The sequence below is a fragment of the Anomaloglossus baeobatrachus genome, chromosome 4 (genome assembly GCF_048569485.1).
Source record: "Anomaloglossus baeobatrachus isolate aAnoBae1 chromosome 4, aAnoBae1.hap1, whole genome shotgun sequence".
NCBI classification, from domain to species: Eukaryota; Metazoa; Chordata; class Amphibia; order Anura; family Aromobatidae; genus Anomaloglossus; species Anomaloglossus baeobatrachus.
In genome coordinates, this window is record NC_134356.1 from 4,069,350 (window position 1) to 4,084,025 (window position 14,676).

The 14,676-nt window shown below is 52.9% G+C and overlaps 1 protein-coding gene across 1 annotated transcript in view; it reads right to left on the reverse strand.

Moving 5' to 3' along the window:
* Window positions 1-11,324, reverse strand: part of ABCC9 (ATP binding cassette subfamily C member 9) — a 132,811-nt gene extending 121,487 nt beyond the window's left edge. Inside the window, exon 1 of the mRNA XM_075342467.1 lies at window positions 11,268-11,324. Within this exon, the coding sequence (XP_075198582.1) occupies window positions 11,268-11,324 (57 nt within the window). The remainder of the gene's footprint in view (window positions 1-11,267) is intronic.
* Window positions 11,325-14,676: the final 3,352 nt, after the last annotated feature.

Genomic DNA, 14,676 nt, shown 5'->3' on the forward strand with positions numbered 1-14,676 from the left:
CATTACATTACTGATCCTGAGTTACCTCCTGTATTATACTCCAGAGCTGCACTCACTATTCTGCTGGTGCAGTCACTGTGTACATACATTACTGATCCTGAGTTACCTCCTGTATTATACTCCAGAGCTGCACTCACTATTCTGCTGGTGCAGTCACTGTGTACATACATTACATTACTGATCCTGAGTTACCTCCTGTATTATAATCCAGAGCTGCACTCACTATTTTGCTGGTGCAGTCACTGTGTACATTACATTACTGATCCTGAGTTACCTCCTGTATTATACTCCAGAGCTGCACTCACTATTCTGCTGGTGCAGTCACTGTGTACATACATTACTGATCCTGAGTTACCTCCTGTATTATACTCCAGAGCTGCACTCACTATTCTGCTGGTGCAGTCACTGTGTACATACATTACTGATCCTTAGTTACCTCCTGTATTATACTCCAGAGCTGCACTCACTATTCTGCTGGTGCATTCACTGTGTACATACATTACTGATCCTTAGTTACCTCCTGTATTATACTCCAGAGCTGCACTCACTATTCTGCTGGTGCAGTCACTGTGTACATACATTACTGATCCTGAGTTACCTCCTGTATTATACTCCAGAGCTGCACTCACTATTCTGCTGGTGCAGTCACTGTGTACATACATTACATTACTGATCCTGAGTTACCTCCTGTATTATACTCCAGAGCTGCACTCACTATTCTGCTGGTGCAGTCACTGTGTACATACATTACTGATCCTGAGTTACCTCCTGTATTATACTCCAGAGCTGCACTCACTATTCTGCTGCTGCAGTCACTGTGTACATACATTACTGATCCTTAGTTACCTCCTGTATTATACTCCAGAGCTGCACTCACTATTCTGCTGGTGCAGTCACAGTGTACATACATTACATTACTGATCCTGAGTTACCTCCTGTATTATGCTCCAGAGCTGCACTCACTATTCTGCTGGTGCAGTCACTGTGTACATACATTACTGATCCTGAGTTACCTCCTGTATTATACTCCAGAGCTGCACTCACTATTCTGCTGGTGCAGTCACTGTGTACATACATTACTGATCCTGAGTTACCTCCTGTATTATACTCCAGAGCTGCACTCACTATTCTGCTGGTGCAGTCACAGTGTACATACATTACATTACTGATCCTGAGTTACCTCCTGTATTATGCTCCAGAGCTGCACTCACTATTCTGCTGGTGCAGTCACTGTGTACATACATTACTGATCCTGAGTTACCTCCTGTATTATGCTCCAGAGCTGCACTCACTATTCTGCTGGTGCAGTCACTGTGTACATACATTACATTACTGATCCTGAGTTACCTCCTGTATTATACCCCAGAGCTGCACTCACTATTCTGCTGGTGCAGTCACTGTGTACATACATTACTGATCCTGAGTTACCTCCTGTATTATACTCCAGAGCTGCACTCACTATTCTTCTGGTGCAGTCACTGTGTACATACATTACATTACTGATCCTGAGTTACCTCCTGTATTATGCTCCAGAGCTGCACTCCCTATTCTGCTGGTGCAGTCACTGTGTACATACATTACTGATTCTGAGTTACCTCCTGTATTATACTCCAGAGCTGCACTCACTATTCTGCTGGTGCAGTCACTGTGTACATACATTACTGATCCTTAGTTACTTCCTGTATTATACTCCAGAGCTGCACTCACTATTCTGCTGCTGCAGTCACTGTGTACATACATTACTGATCCTGAGTTACCTCCTGTATTATCCTCCAGAGCTGCACTCACTATTCTGCTGCTGCAGTCACTGTGTACATACATTACTGATCCTGAGTTACCTCCTGTATTATACTCCAGAGCTGCACTCACTATTCTGCTGGTGCAGTCACTGTGTACATTACATTACTGATCCTGAGTTACCTCCTGTATTATACTCCAGAGCTGCACTCACTATTCTGCTGGTGCAGTCACTGTGTACATACATTACTGATCCTGAGTTACCTCCTGTATTATACTCCAGAGCTGCACTCACTATTCTGCTGGTGCAGTCACTGTGTACATACATTACTGATCCTGAGTTACCTCCTGTATTATACTCCAGAGCTGCACTCACTATTCTGCTGGTGCAGTCACTGTGTACATACATTACTGATCCTGAGTTACCTCCTGTATTATACTCCAGAGCTGCACTCACTATTCTGCTGGTGCAGTCACTGTGTACATACATTACTGATCCTGAGTTACCTCCTGTATTATCCTCCAGAGCTGCACTCACTATTCTGCTGGTGCAGTCACTGTGTACATACATTACTGATCCTGAGTTACCTTCTGTATTATACTCCAGAGCTGCACTCACTATTCTGCTGGTGCAGTCACTGTGCACATAAATTACTGATCCTGAGTTACCTTCTGTATTCTACTCCAGAGCTGCACTCACTATTCTGCTGGCGCAGTCACTGTGTACATACATTACTGATCCTGAGTTACCTCCTGTATTATACTCCAGAGCTGCACTCACTATTCTGCTGGTGCAGTCACTGTGTACATTACATTACTGATCCTGAGTTACCTCCTGTATTATACTCCAGAGCTGCACTCACTATTCTGCTGGTGCAGTCACTGTGTACATACATTACTGATCCTGAGTTACCTCCTGTATTATGCTCCAGAGCTGCACTCACTATTCTGCTGGTGCAGTCACTGTGTACATACATTACTGATTCTGAGCTACCTCCTGTATTATACTCCAGAGCTGCACACACTATTCTGCTGGTACAGTCACTGTGTACATACATTACTGATCCTGAGTTACCTCCTGCATTATACTGCAGAGCTACACTCACTATTCTGCTGGTGCAGTCACTGTGTACATACATTACTGATCCTGAGTTACCTCCTGTATTATACTCCAGAGCTGCACTCACTATTCTGCTGGTGCAGTCACTGTGTACATACATTACTGATCCTGAGTTACCTCCTGCATTATACTGCAGAGCTACACTCACTATTCTGCTGGTGCAGTCACTGTGTACATACATTACATTACTGATCCTGAGTTACCTCCTGTATTATACTCCAGAGCTGCACTCACTATTCTGCTGGTGCAGTCACTGTGTACATACATTACTGATCCTGAGTTACCTCCTGTATTATACTCCAGAGCTGCACTCACTATTCTGCTGGTGCAGTCACTGTGTACATACATTACATTACTGATCCTGAGTTACCTCCTGTATTATAATCCAGAGCTGCACTCACTATTTTGCTGGTGCAGTCACTGTGTACATTACATTACTGATCCTGAGTTACCTCCTGTATTATACTCCAGAGCTGCACTCACTATTCTGCTGGTGCAGTCACTGTGTACATACATTACTGATCCTGAGTTACCTCCTGTATTATACTCCAGAGCTGCACTCACTATTCTGCTGGTGCAGTCACTGTGTACATACATTACTGATCCTTAGTTACCTCCTGTATTATACTCCAGAGCTGCACTCACTATTCTGCTGGTGCATTCACTGTGTACATACATTACTGATCCTTAGTTACCTCCTGTATTATACTCCAGAGCTGCACTCACTATTCTGCTGGTGCAGTCACTGTGTACATACATTACTGATCCTGAGTTACCTCCTGTATTATACTCCAGAGCTGCACTCACTATTCTGCTGGTGCAGTCACTGTGTACATACATTACATTACTGATCCTGAGTTACCTCCTGTATTATACTCCAGAGCTGCACTCACTATTCTGCTGGTGCAGTCACTGTGTACATACATTACTGATCCTGAGTTACCTCCTGTATTATACTCCAGAGCTGCACTCACTATTCTGCTGCTGCAGTCACTGTGTACATACATTACTGATCCTTAGTTACCTCCTGTATTATACTCCAGAGCTGCACTCACTATTCTGCTGGTGCAGTCACAGTGTACATACATTACATTACTGATCCTGAGTTACCTCCTGTATTATGCTCCAGAGCTGCACTCACTATTCTGCTGGTGCAGTCACTGTGTACATACATTACTGATCCTGAGTTACCTCCTGTATTATACTCCAGAGCTGCACTCACTATTCTGCTGGTGCAGTCACTGTGTACATACATTACTGATCCTGAGTTACCTCCTGTATTATACTCCAGAGCTGCACTCACTATTCTGCTGGTGCAGTCACAGTGTACATACATTACATTACTGATCCTGAGTTACCTCCTGTATTATGCTCCAGAGCTGCACTCACTATTCTGCTGGTGCAGTCACTGTGTACATACATTACTGATCCTGAGTTACCTCCTGTATTATGCTCCAGAGCTGCACTCACTATTCTGCTGGTGCAGTCACTGTGTACATACATTACATTACTGATCCTGAGTTACCTCCTGTATTATGCTCCAGAGCTGCACTCCCTATTCTGCTGGTGCAGTCACTGTGTACATACATTACTGATTCTGAGTTACCTCCTGTATTATACTCCAGAGCTGCACTCACTATTCTGCTGGTGCAGTCACTGTGTACATACATTACTGATCCTTAGTTACTTCCTGTATTATACTCCAGAGCTGCACTCACTATTCTGCTGGTGCAGTCACTGTGTACATACATTACTGATCCTGAGTTACCTCCTGTATTATACTCCAGAGCTGCACTCACTATTCTTCTGGTGCAGTCACTGTGTACATACATTACATTACTGATCCTGAGTTACCTCCTGTATTATACTCCAGAGCTGCACTCACTATTCTTCTGGTGGAGTCGCTGTGTACATACATTACATTACTGATCCTGAGTTACCTCCTGTATTATGCTCCAGAGCTGCACTCACTATTCTGCTGGTGCAGTCACTGTGTACATACATTACTGATCCTGAGTTACCTCCTGTATTATACTCCAGAGCTGCACTCACTATTCTGCTGGTGCAGTCACTGTGTACATACATTACTGATTCTGAGTTACCTCCTGTATTATACTCCAGAGCTGCACTCACTATTCTGCTGGTGCAGTCACTGTGTACATACATTACTGATCCTTAGTTACTTCCTGTATTATACTCCAGAGCTGCACTCACTATTCTGCTGGTGCAGTCACTGTGTACATACATTACTGATCCTGAGTTACCTCCTGTATTATACTCCAGAGCTGCACTCACTATTCTGCTGGTGCAGTCACTGTGTACATACATTACTGATCCTGAGTTACCTCCTGTATTATACTCCAGAGCTGCACTCACTATTCTGCTGGTGCAGTCGCTGTGTACATACATTACTGATCCTGAGTTACCTCCTGTATTATACTCCAGAGCTGCACTCACTATTCTGCTGGCGCAGTCACTGTGTACATACATTACTGATCCTGAGTTACCTCCTGTATTATACTCCAGAGCTGCACTCACTATTCTGCTGGCGCAGTCACTGTGTACATACATTACTGATCCTGAGTTACCTCCTGTATTATACTGGGTAAACAGTCTGTGTAGGGTAAACAAGGAAAACAGGCTCTTTAGGGGAGACTGGGAATACAGCACAGTAGGGGCCTTTTATTAAACTTGTTGCTCTGTGGTGGATCTCTGGCAATTTCCGCTGTGTGGGACAACTCTAAAAACAGGCTCTGCAAGGGGCTGTTTGAGAAATGTTGCTCTGTAGAGGAACTCTAACAATCTTGACTGTGCGGATAGGCTGGAAAAACAGGCTCTGTAGGTACCTTCTTTTAAATTATTGCTCTGTGGGGAAACTCTGAAATCCGTCTATAGGGGGCGCCACTCTTACATTATTTACTTTATTCATTTACTTCATATTGTGGTAACTCACAGATGGAGCATTGCACTGTGAATGATGCAGGGCCCCCTGCAGTACAGAGTATTTCAGGGAATGAATGATGAGATATTGAAATAGGTCACAAGCTGGAAAGTGCAGGTTTTACCTGCAGTACAGAGTATTTCAGGGAATGAATGATGAGATATTGAAATAGGTCACAAGCTGGAAAGCTCAGGTTTTACCTGCAGTACAGAGTATTTCAAACATATGATAATCTTGTGGCTAGTCACAGACAGTGTCTCACAGTGACTAAGGGATAGCGGGGAACCAGGTCTGCTAATCTGTCCCTCAATCCAGGTGGCTGTAGTCTATCCTTATTCCCAGGGATACTCCTGATGGTGGAGATGCCTGTGTCTCCTTCCTGGCCCTTCTCCTGACCAGTCCTGACCTGATTCCCCCTCGCTCAGGGAGGGACAGGGCAGGAGTGTGATAAAACCCACAGATAAAGACAGAAAAGGGAAAACCAAGTATCTGTCACACAGCACACACAAAGGTAAAGACAATAAGAAACTCAGGAGGAAACCAAGAGCAGGAAGGAAGCTACAAAACAACAGGGGAAAATGTCACATCCGCACCAAGCAAAAAGCACAACTTTCACCAGAGAGTCTGGGACACCACACCTCACAGACCAACATTGAACAAACTGTAGCTGGCATGGGTGGAAGGATTCCACCTGCATAAACAAGAGGGGAGCAGATGTAATAGGCCTCCCCGCCACATGTGATCAAAAGACCAAGCAGACCAGCAGAGATTAACCCCTGCTAGCCTGCCTATGAATCAGCACACAGCAGATCGACGCTGGAGTCTGCCTGTGTTGATCCCAGACACCAGAGAAACCATTGAGCGGAGTGTCAGCGTCTGCAATCTAAACAGAGCCCAATGCTGCCATGACAGTCGGTGACGTTTGTGCAAAGCTCCATGTGACACAGAGTTACACAGTGGAAGGAGAATTGTCTTCCAGCAGCACAGAGTATTTCAGGAAGTCTCTCGCTGTACTTATTTGCCCGTTGTATGAAGGGCTCGTCAGCCGTCCTCGCTTTCTTTGTATTTTACCCCTCGTGTAATACTTTTGTCTTGCAATTTTATGAATCTAAACATGACGATGTCTCCCTCTATAAATTGTTTCCCTTCCCCCGCGATCACGCATTGTCGGCAGATTGTGTGATGATGATGAGGGACGGGGGGCACTGTATCTCCGCGCTGGGGTCAGGGTCGTGGGAAAGTACGAAAACTTCCTCTACAGTGGTGGGACAGACCCCATAGTGTGGGCTATGGGGGAAGGTGGGGCACACGGGTGACGTTCTCATTTCCTGATTTCTTGTTTATCACCCCCCTCACGCACGTCTCAGGGGTTCTGTTACTATTGATCTTTTTATTAATGAATGTCTTAATTCGCGGCCCCTGGGGGTTGAGCATCCTGAGGTCATCAGAGCCAGACAGTTATGGGGGGTCATTTGCTGCTCTTAAAAAGGTCTCGTACTGAGGCAAAAGAAAGGTTCCTGGGGCAAGAGTTGTGCTCTTCATCAGGTCACCATTCAGAGCCTCCTCCATATTCCACCATACAATGTAGCCGTGAAAGATACATTGTTTCCCCTCAATGGTTGGCCCCGGCTGTGTTGACCTATCAGATAATGAAGATCCGCTCATTGGCTGTGTTGACCTATCAGATGATGAAGAGATGGTTACATTGTATCCGCTCATTGGCTGGCCCTGGTTGTGTTGGCCGATCAGATGATGGAGTGATGGTTATATTGTATCCACTCATTGGCTGTGTTGGCCTATGACGGGGACTTTCTCTCATATCACACAATCAACAGAGAGAGAGATAATTGAACAATCAAAAGAACATTTATTCCAAGCAAGTCAGAAGGTCCATAACATAATCCACCACACAGAGGGTAAAATAGTCCAGTAATGGGATAAATGTCCTGAGATCAGTCACAATCCTCCAGCAGGCCTTCTCCAGGGAAATCGGGGTTTCTCACAGTCTCTCTGGGGTGTCAGCTTCTCCCTCAGAGGATCATTCTTATTACTTCTCTCGTGTCTTTCTCAGCCAGAATGAATAATCCCCCAGGTAAGCAGAGAGTTTAGGTGGATCCCAGCGCCCCCCTCCCCCAGACCTAGGGACAAAAGCCCGGCAGAGGGGTGTTTAACCTGCAAACAGGACAATGTACACAAAAGGAATACACATAATGGACAGAGCACCATGCCTAAAATACGAACCTACACATCATGATACACAACTCCCCATATTCCACCATCACAACCTCTCCCTCCTTCTTAATAAGTGAGGACACCATGAGGTCTGTACAGACGTCTGGCCACCTCACTGAAGTCCATGTTGCTCAGCTGTGGATAGTCCCTTGTACAGCGGTAGGGTTGGAAGGACAAGCTTCCCTTTATGTCCTCCTTCACTCACACTGTTTCCTGCACCCACAAATCAGCATTGTAGATCTCCCTCCTCCTCCCGCCGCGGCCGCCCCCCTCCTGCCGCAGCCGCCCTCCTCCTCCCGCCACGGCCGCCCTCCTCCTCCCGCCGCGGCCGCCGCCCTCCTCCCTCCGCGGCCGCCCTCCTCCTCCCGCCGCGGCCGCCCTTCTCCTCCCGCCGCAGCCGCCCTTCTCCTCCCGCCGCAGCCGCCCTCCTCCTCCCGCCACAGCTGTGCTTCTCCTCCTGCCGCAGCCGCCCTCCTCCTGCCGCAGCCGCCCTCCTCCTCCTCCTGCCGCAGCCGCCCTTCTCCTCCCGCCGCAGCCGCCCTTCTCCTCCCGCCGCAGCCGCCCTCCTCCTCCCGCCACAGCTGTGCTTCTCCTCCTGCCGCAGCCGCCCTCCTCCTGCCGCAGCCGCCCTCCTCCTCCTCCTGCCGCAGCCGCCCTCCTCCTCCTGCCGGAGCCGCCCTCCTCCTGCCGCAGCCGCGCTCCTCCTGCCGCAGCCGCGCTCCTCCTGCCGCAGCCGCGCTCCTCCTGCCACAGCCGTGCTTCTCCTCCTGCCGCAGCCGCCCTCCTCCTGCCGCGGCCGCCCTCCTCCTGCCACGGCCGCCCTCCTCCTGCCACGGCCGCCCTCCTCCTCCTGCTGCCACGGCCGCCCTCCTCCTCCTGCTGCCACCGCCGCCCTCCTCATCCTGCTGCCACGGCCGCCCTCCTCCTCCTCCTGCCGCAGCCGCCCTCCTCCTGCCGCAGCCGCCTTCCTCCCGCCACGGCCGCCGCCCTCCTCCTTCCACGGCCACCCTCCTCCTGCTGCCACAGCCGCCACCCTCCTCCTGCTGCCACAGCCGCCCTCCTCCTCCTGCTGCCACAGCAGCCCTCCTCCTGCCGCAGCCGCCCTCCTCCTGCCGCAGCCGCCCTCCTCCTGCCACAGCCGCCCTCCTCCTGCCGCAGCCACCCTCCTCCTGCCGCAGCCGTGCTTTTCCTCCTGCCACAGCCGTGCTTCTCCTCCTACCGCAGCCGCCCTCCTCCTTCTGCTGCCACAGCCGCCCTCCTCCTCCTGCTGCCACAGCCGCCCTCCTCCTCCTGCCGCCCTCTGACCCGCAACGGCCGCCCTTCTCATGCCACGGCCGCCCTCCTCCTGCTGCCACAGCCGCCCTCCTCCTGCCGCAGCCGCCCTCCTCCTCCTCCTCCTGCCGCAGCCGCCCTCCTCCTCCTCCTGCCGCAGCCGCCCTCCTCCTCCTCCTCCTGCCGCAGCCGCCCTCCTCCTCCTCCTCCTCCTGCCGCAGCCGCCCTCCTCCTCCTGCCGCAGCCGCCCTCCTCCTCCTCCTGCCGCAGCCGCCCTCCTCCTCCTCCTGCCGCAGCCACCCTCCTCCTCCTCCTCCTGCCGCAGCCGCCCTCCTCCTCCTGCCGCCCTCCGACCCGCCACGGCCGCCCTTCTGCCGCGGCCGCCCTCCTCCTCCTCCTGCCGCAGCCGCCCTCCTCCTGCCGCAGCCGTGCTTCTCCTCCTGCCGCAGCCGTGCTTCTCCTCCTGCCGCAGCCGTGCTTCTCCTCCTGCCGCAGCCGTGCTTCTCCTCCTGCCGCAGCCGCCTTCCTCCCGCCACGGCCGCCGCCCTCCTCCTTCCACGGCCACCCTTCTCCTGCTGCCACAGCCGCCACCCTCCTCCTGCTGCCACAGCCGCCACCCTCCTCCTGCTGCCACAGCCGCCACCCTCCTCCTGCTGCCACAGCCGCCCTCCTCCTGCCGCAGCTGCCCTCCTCCTGCTGCAGCCGCCCTCCTCCTGCTGCAGCCGTGCTTTTCCTCCTGCCGCAGCCGCCCTCCTCCTCCTGCCGCAGCCGCCCTCCTCCTCCTGCCACAGCCGTGCTTCTCCTCCTACCGCAGCCGCCCTCCTCCTCCTGCCGCCCTCTGACCCGCCACGGCCGCCCTTCTCCTGCCACGGCCGCCCTCCTCCTGCTGCCTCAGCCGTCCTCCTCCTCCTGCCGCAGCCGCCCTCCTCCTCCTCCTGCTGCAGCCGCCCTCCTCCTCCTCCTCCTGCCGCAGCCGCCCTCCTCCTCCTCCTGCCGCAGCCGCCCTCCTCCTGCCGCAGCCGCCCTCCTCCTGCCGCAGCCGCCCTCCTCCTGCCGCAGCCGTGCTTCTCCTCCTGCCGCAGCCGCCTTCCTCCCGCCACGGCCGCCGTCCTCCTCCCGCCATGGCCGCCCTCCTCCTTCCACGGCCACCCTCCTGCTGCCACAGCCGCCACCCTCCTCCTGCTGCCACAGCCGCCACCCTCCTCCTGCTGCCACAGCCGCCCTCCTCCTCCTGCTGCCACAGCCGCCCTCCTCCTCCTCCTGCCGCAGCCGTGCTTCTCCTCCTACCGCAGCCGCCCTCCTCCTGCCGCAGCCGCCCTCCTCCTGCCGCAGCCGTGCTTCTCCTCCTGCCACAGCCGTGCTTCTCCTCCTACCGCAGCTGCCCTCCTCGGCCGCCGCCCTCTTCCTGCTGCCACAGCCGCCACCCTCCTCCTGCTGCCACAGCTGCCCTCCTCCTCCTCCCGCCACGGCCGCCCTCTTCCTCCCGCCGCGGCCGCCCTCCTCCTCCTCCCGCCACCCTCCTCCTCCTCCCGCCACGGCCGCCCTCCTCCTCCTCCCGCTGCGGCCGCCCTCCTCCTCCTCCCGCCGCGGCCGCCCTCCTCCTCCTCCCGCCACGGCCGCCCTCCTCCTCCTCCCGCCACCCTCCTCCTCCTCCTCCCGCCACAGCCGCCCTCCTCCCGCCACAGCCACTTTCCTATCTGAGCAATGCTGGACTGTAACAGAAATCTATTCTTGAGGGTGAAGAAACATGAAACTTCTTCCAATATAGGGTAATTTGTGAAAAGCCATGGCGACCAGTCAGAACTTCTCCAATGTGAAAACAGTCCTTCTGTTGTGCCTCTTTAATTATAGGGATCATTTTAGGACGTCTGGAGAAAAAGCCTTTGTGATTGATTCAGTATTTCGTGATTAGCAAACCAGTTGTGGAACCTAAAATGGTAAAATATTTTTTTTTTTCAATACTACTTGAGAAATAAGAACTTTTTCACTTTCAAAACAGTCCTCCTGTGAGGTCCCACTCATTATTGCTGTGAGGTCCCACTCATTATTGCTGTGAGGTCCCACTCATTATTGCTGACTTTGTTTAGGAAAGTCCAGAGCTCTTTATACCTCCAAACCGGGCTAATCACTACATCCAATCATGTGAATATGCCACCCGCCAACAAATACCAGCAATACAGGCGTCTGCACCCCAAAAGAGTGTTTATACAGTACAAGATGCTGGAAAAGTCTGATCCTGGCGTATGCGGTGAAATGCGCTGCGGGTGAGCACCCGTCACCGCCCGTCTTCCCCGAGACAGATAAGCAGAGGTCACTTGTACATTGATACTGCTGTGTCTGTGAAGCCCCACAAGTGCAGTGTCGGTGCATTACCTTCAGGGACTCCACTCGGCTGGATCTTGTCACAGGTAGATCTTCTTTTTAGGATTGTTGTGACGCCACTCTCAGAATTGCGGTCAGTGGGGACCGCCACTGCAGGTTAAGGGATGCCTGGGGCTGATGGTGGGTGCAGTCGGTTGTAATAGCCTCCTGAGAGTGAGGCAAGCCCCAGGGCCCTGTGTAGATGTGTAGAACCACAAGGCGCAGAATAACTCCACACAAGCAGAATGTCTTTCAGGGGTTTTACTCACAGTTGATGGCAGGGTGAGTAACCCGGGCGTAGCTGGGATGAACCAGGCTGGAACCAGGTATCCTTCAGGCTGACTGATGAGGGTGACTACCGACTCGCCTTCCTTAGCCCTTTGCGTTTTGGGGTAACCCCGACTTTTAGTCCCTATGGGGGTCACCCAGGGAAGTTGCTGGTGCCTCTCTCCCCTTCGTTTGGCCCGTGTGCTTGTAGCCTGGGCCAGGACACTCCGGCTGCTTGCCTCCTGTGAACTATGGGCCCTAACTGTGGCTACGTGGCTGCGGACTCTGTAGTGTGTTCTTGGGGGTGTGAAGTGCCCCCTCAAGCAGGTTTGGCAAGGAAAGGTGGATCTATCCCTGCACTGGGACCTACTACCCGTTTGGGCCTGGTAACTCCCTAGCAGTCTCCTTACTTCCCACTCCGTTGCTCTCTCTTTAGCTGAAGATGGATTTCGGGTAGCACTACTAGGTGACCGTTCTCCCCCGTCGGTAGCCACCGCGCGGACGCTGTCAGACTGCAACAGCCCCAGGGGTCTGCTCCTGACGTCTGCTCCCCCTGAACTGCACACTGAACCGGCTCACTGCTCCTCCTCTCCTGTTCTTGCCTACGCCACCTAGCAACCAGGCTCTCCACCACACCCCTTGAGTGGAGATGGAGGCTTTTTACCCCCTCCACTATTCCAGTGGAGGTGAAGGCTTTGCCCCCTCCTGGGATCCCCAGGGGTCCTCCCAAAGGTACATGTGTGAGACCTGATCACTATGCGCCTGTGTAGTCACACCTCGGTCAGCCTTCTGGATTACCTGTATTGTACTGTCCCCAGCATGGGTGCAGTACTCAGTGGTGCCTGACCAGGTCAGGGGCGCCACATTCCCCCTTAGTTATCACCAGCACGTCCTCGGGCTGCAAGACAACATTTTAAAATGCATAAAACAGTAAAACATGGTAAAACATTTTAAAACCACCAGGTACCATACATCACCACCCTCCACCCACAAGTCCGTTAACCCACCCTAAACCCTTTCAGGAGGCAGGTCACCGGTTTCTTTTGGTAACCAGGTCTGGGCCATCCACTTCCCCAGACCTTTCCTCCAATCTTCCTCTCCCGTTGGCCGCGCCTTCAGCCACTTCTGGCAGGATGTAGAGGCGGCTTCCAGGGTCTGGTGGTTTTCAGGGTATACCTGGCCTGGTGGATCCGCGCCTTCAGCCTCTTCTGGCAGGATGTAGAGGCGGCCTCCACAGTTGGTGCTGACCAGGTACCCTCTTTGTGGTGGAGAGCCAGGCCCCATAAACAGGCATGCTCTCTGGTTGCAGGCGAGCCAAGGCCCCATAACGGACGTGCTCCCTGGTTGCAGGCGAGCCAGGCCCCTAAACAGGCTGGCCCTGGTGGTGGTACCCTCTGGTGTAACTATTTACACTGCGAGAGTTTGTGGCTATAGCCAGTTCATAGCCTTAAGGTTCATTTCTCACATTAGTTTATGTGGGCACATGCTTAAACTTATAAACGTTGCAAAAACTTCAAACTGGTCAAAGCAGTAACTTGTTGTACTTCTGACTTTACTTTCCTCTACTCCTCCATACCAGGGCTTGGGCCTGTAGGGCTGCGGCACCTGTTGGTTTCTCGATCTCTTTCATCGTCCGTGGTGGTCTCATCAGTGGGTTCTTTATCTCTCCTTTCTCTATCTCCGTCTTCTTCTGTGTCTGTTTCTTTTGCAGGACTGCTGTAAGGCTTTCTGGTACATGGGGTAACATCCAATGCATACCAGCCTCTTTCTCCCTGGTGCATGGTAAATTCCACTGAGTCTCCTGTTCGCAGATTTCTGCCTGGATGTCCTCTGGGCAAATGAGCTCTAACGTCTCTTCTATTCACGAATATGCCTTCTTTCATACCAGGAGCTACTATAAAACCATATCCACTCTTCAAGCTGAAATCTTCTACTACACCACGACAAAGTGGACCTCTAACCTGGGATTTGGCTCTTCTTAAAGACCGTTTCTCTTCCAAGTCTCTGGCCATGACTTCGTCTTTCTGCTCTGGAGACTGCGGTGCAGGGGAAAGCTTGGTTCTACTGCGGCGCCGTGTTTTGCGGGCTTGATTCTGCTGGGTGGCTGCTTCACTGCTGGCAGGCTCCCAGGTGAGGTTGCTGTACAAATCTTCCTCTTCATCCCAGCGAGAATATGGCAACATCTCTGGCTCTGGGCATGGATCCACTGCTGATGGCTCCGGGGTCAGCTCCTCAGCTTCCTGGCCTCCTCTCCCCCTTAGTTCTTCTGAGCACTCCTTTGGTGGCAGCGCTGGGGATGAGTGTTCATCAGCTGGCCCGGGCGGTGAACTTTTTGGCGTGGACATCTCCAGAGTCTTCTGAGGGGTATGTGGAGGGAGCAGATACCGGTCCACCATCTCCTTTGGGAACTGGGGAGCGGTGTCTGCTCTGGCCTGACAGGCCAGGGTAAATGGTGATACAACCTTGTCTTGGCGGGCCGGGCAGGGCATCGCTGCGGCGGCCTGGATTGGCGTCGCAGCTGCGATGGGATCTATGCAGGCTGGGCTGGGCGTCGCTGCAGCGATCAGAGCTTGGCGGGCCGCACCTGGCGTGGCTGCGGCCTGGTTCAGCACCTCGCCTGCGGCGTGGATGAGCGTCGCTGCTGCGGTGGGGTCTTGGCGGGCCGGGCCTAGCAAGGCGGCGGCCTGGGTCAGCGTCACACCCGCGGCATGGATGAGGGTCGCGGTGGCAGCCGGATCTTTACGGG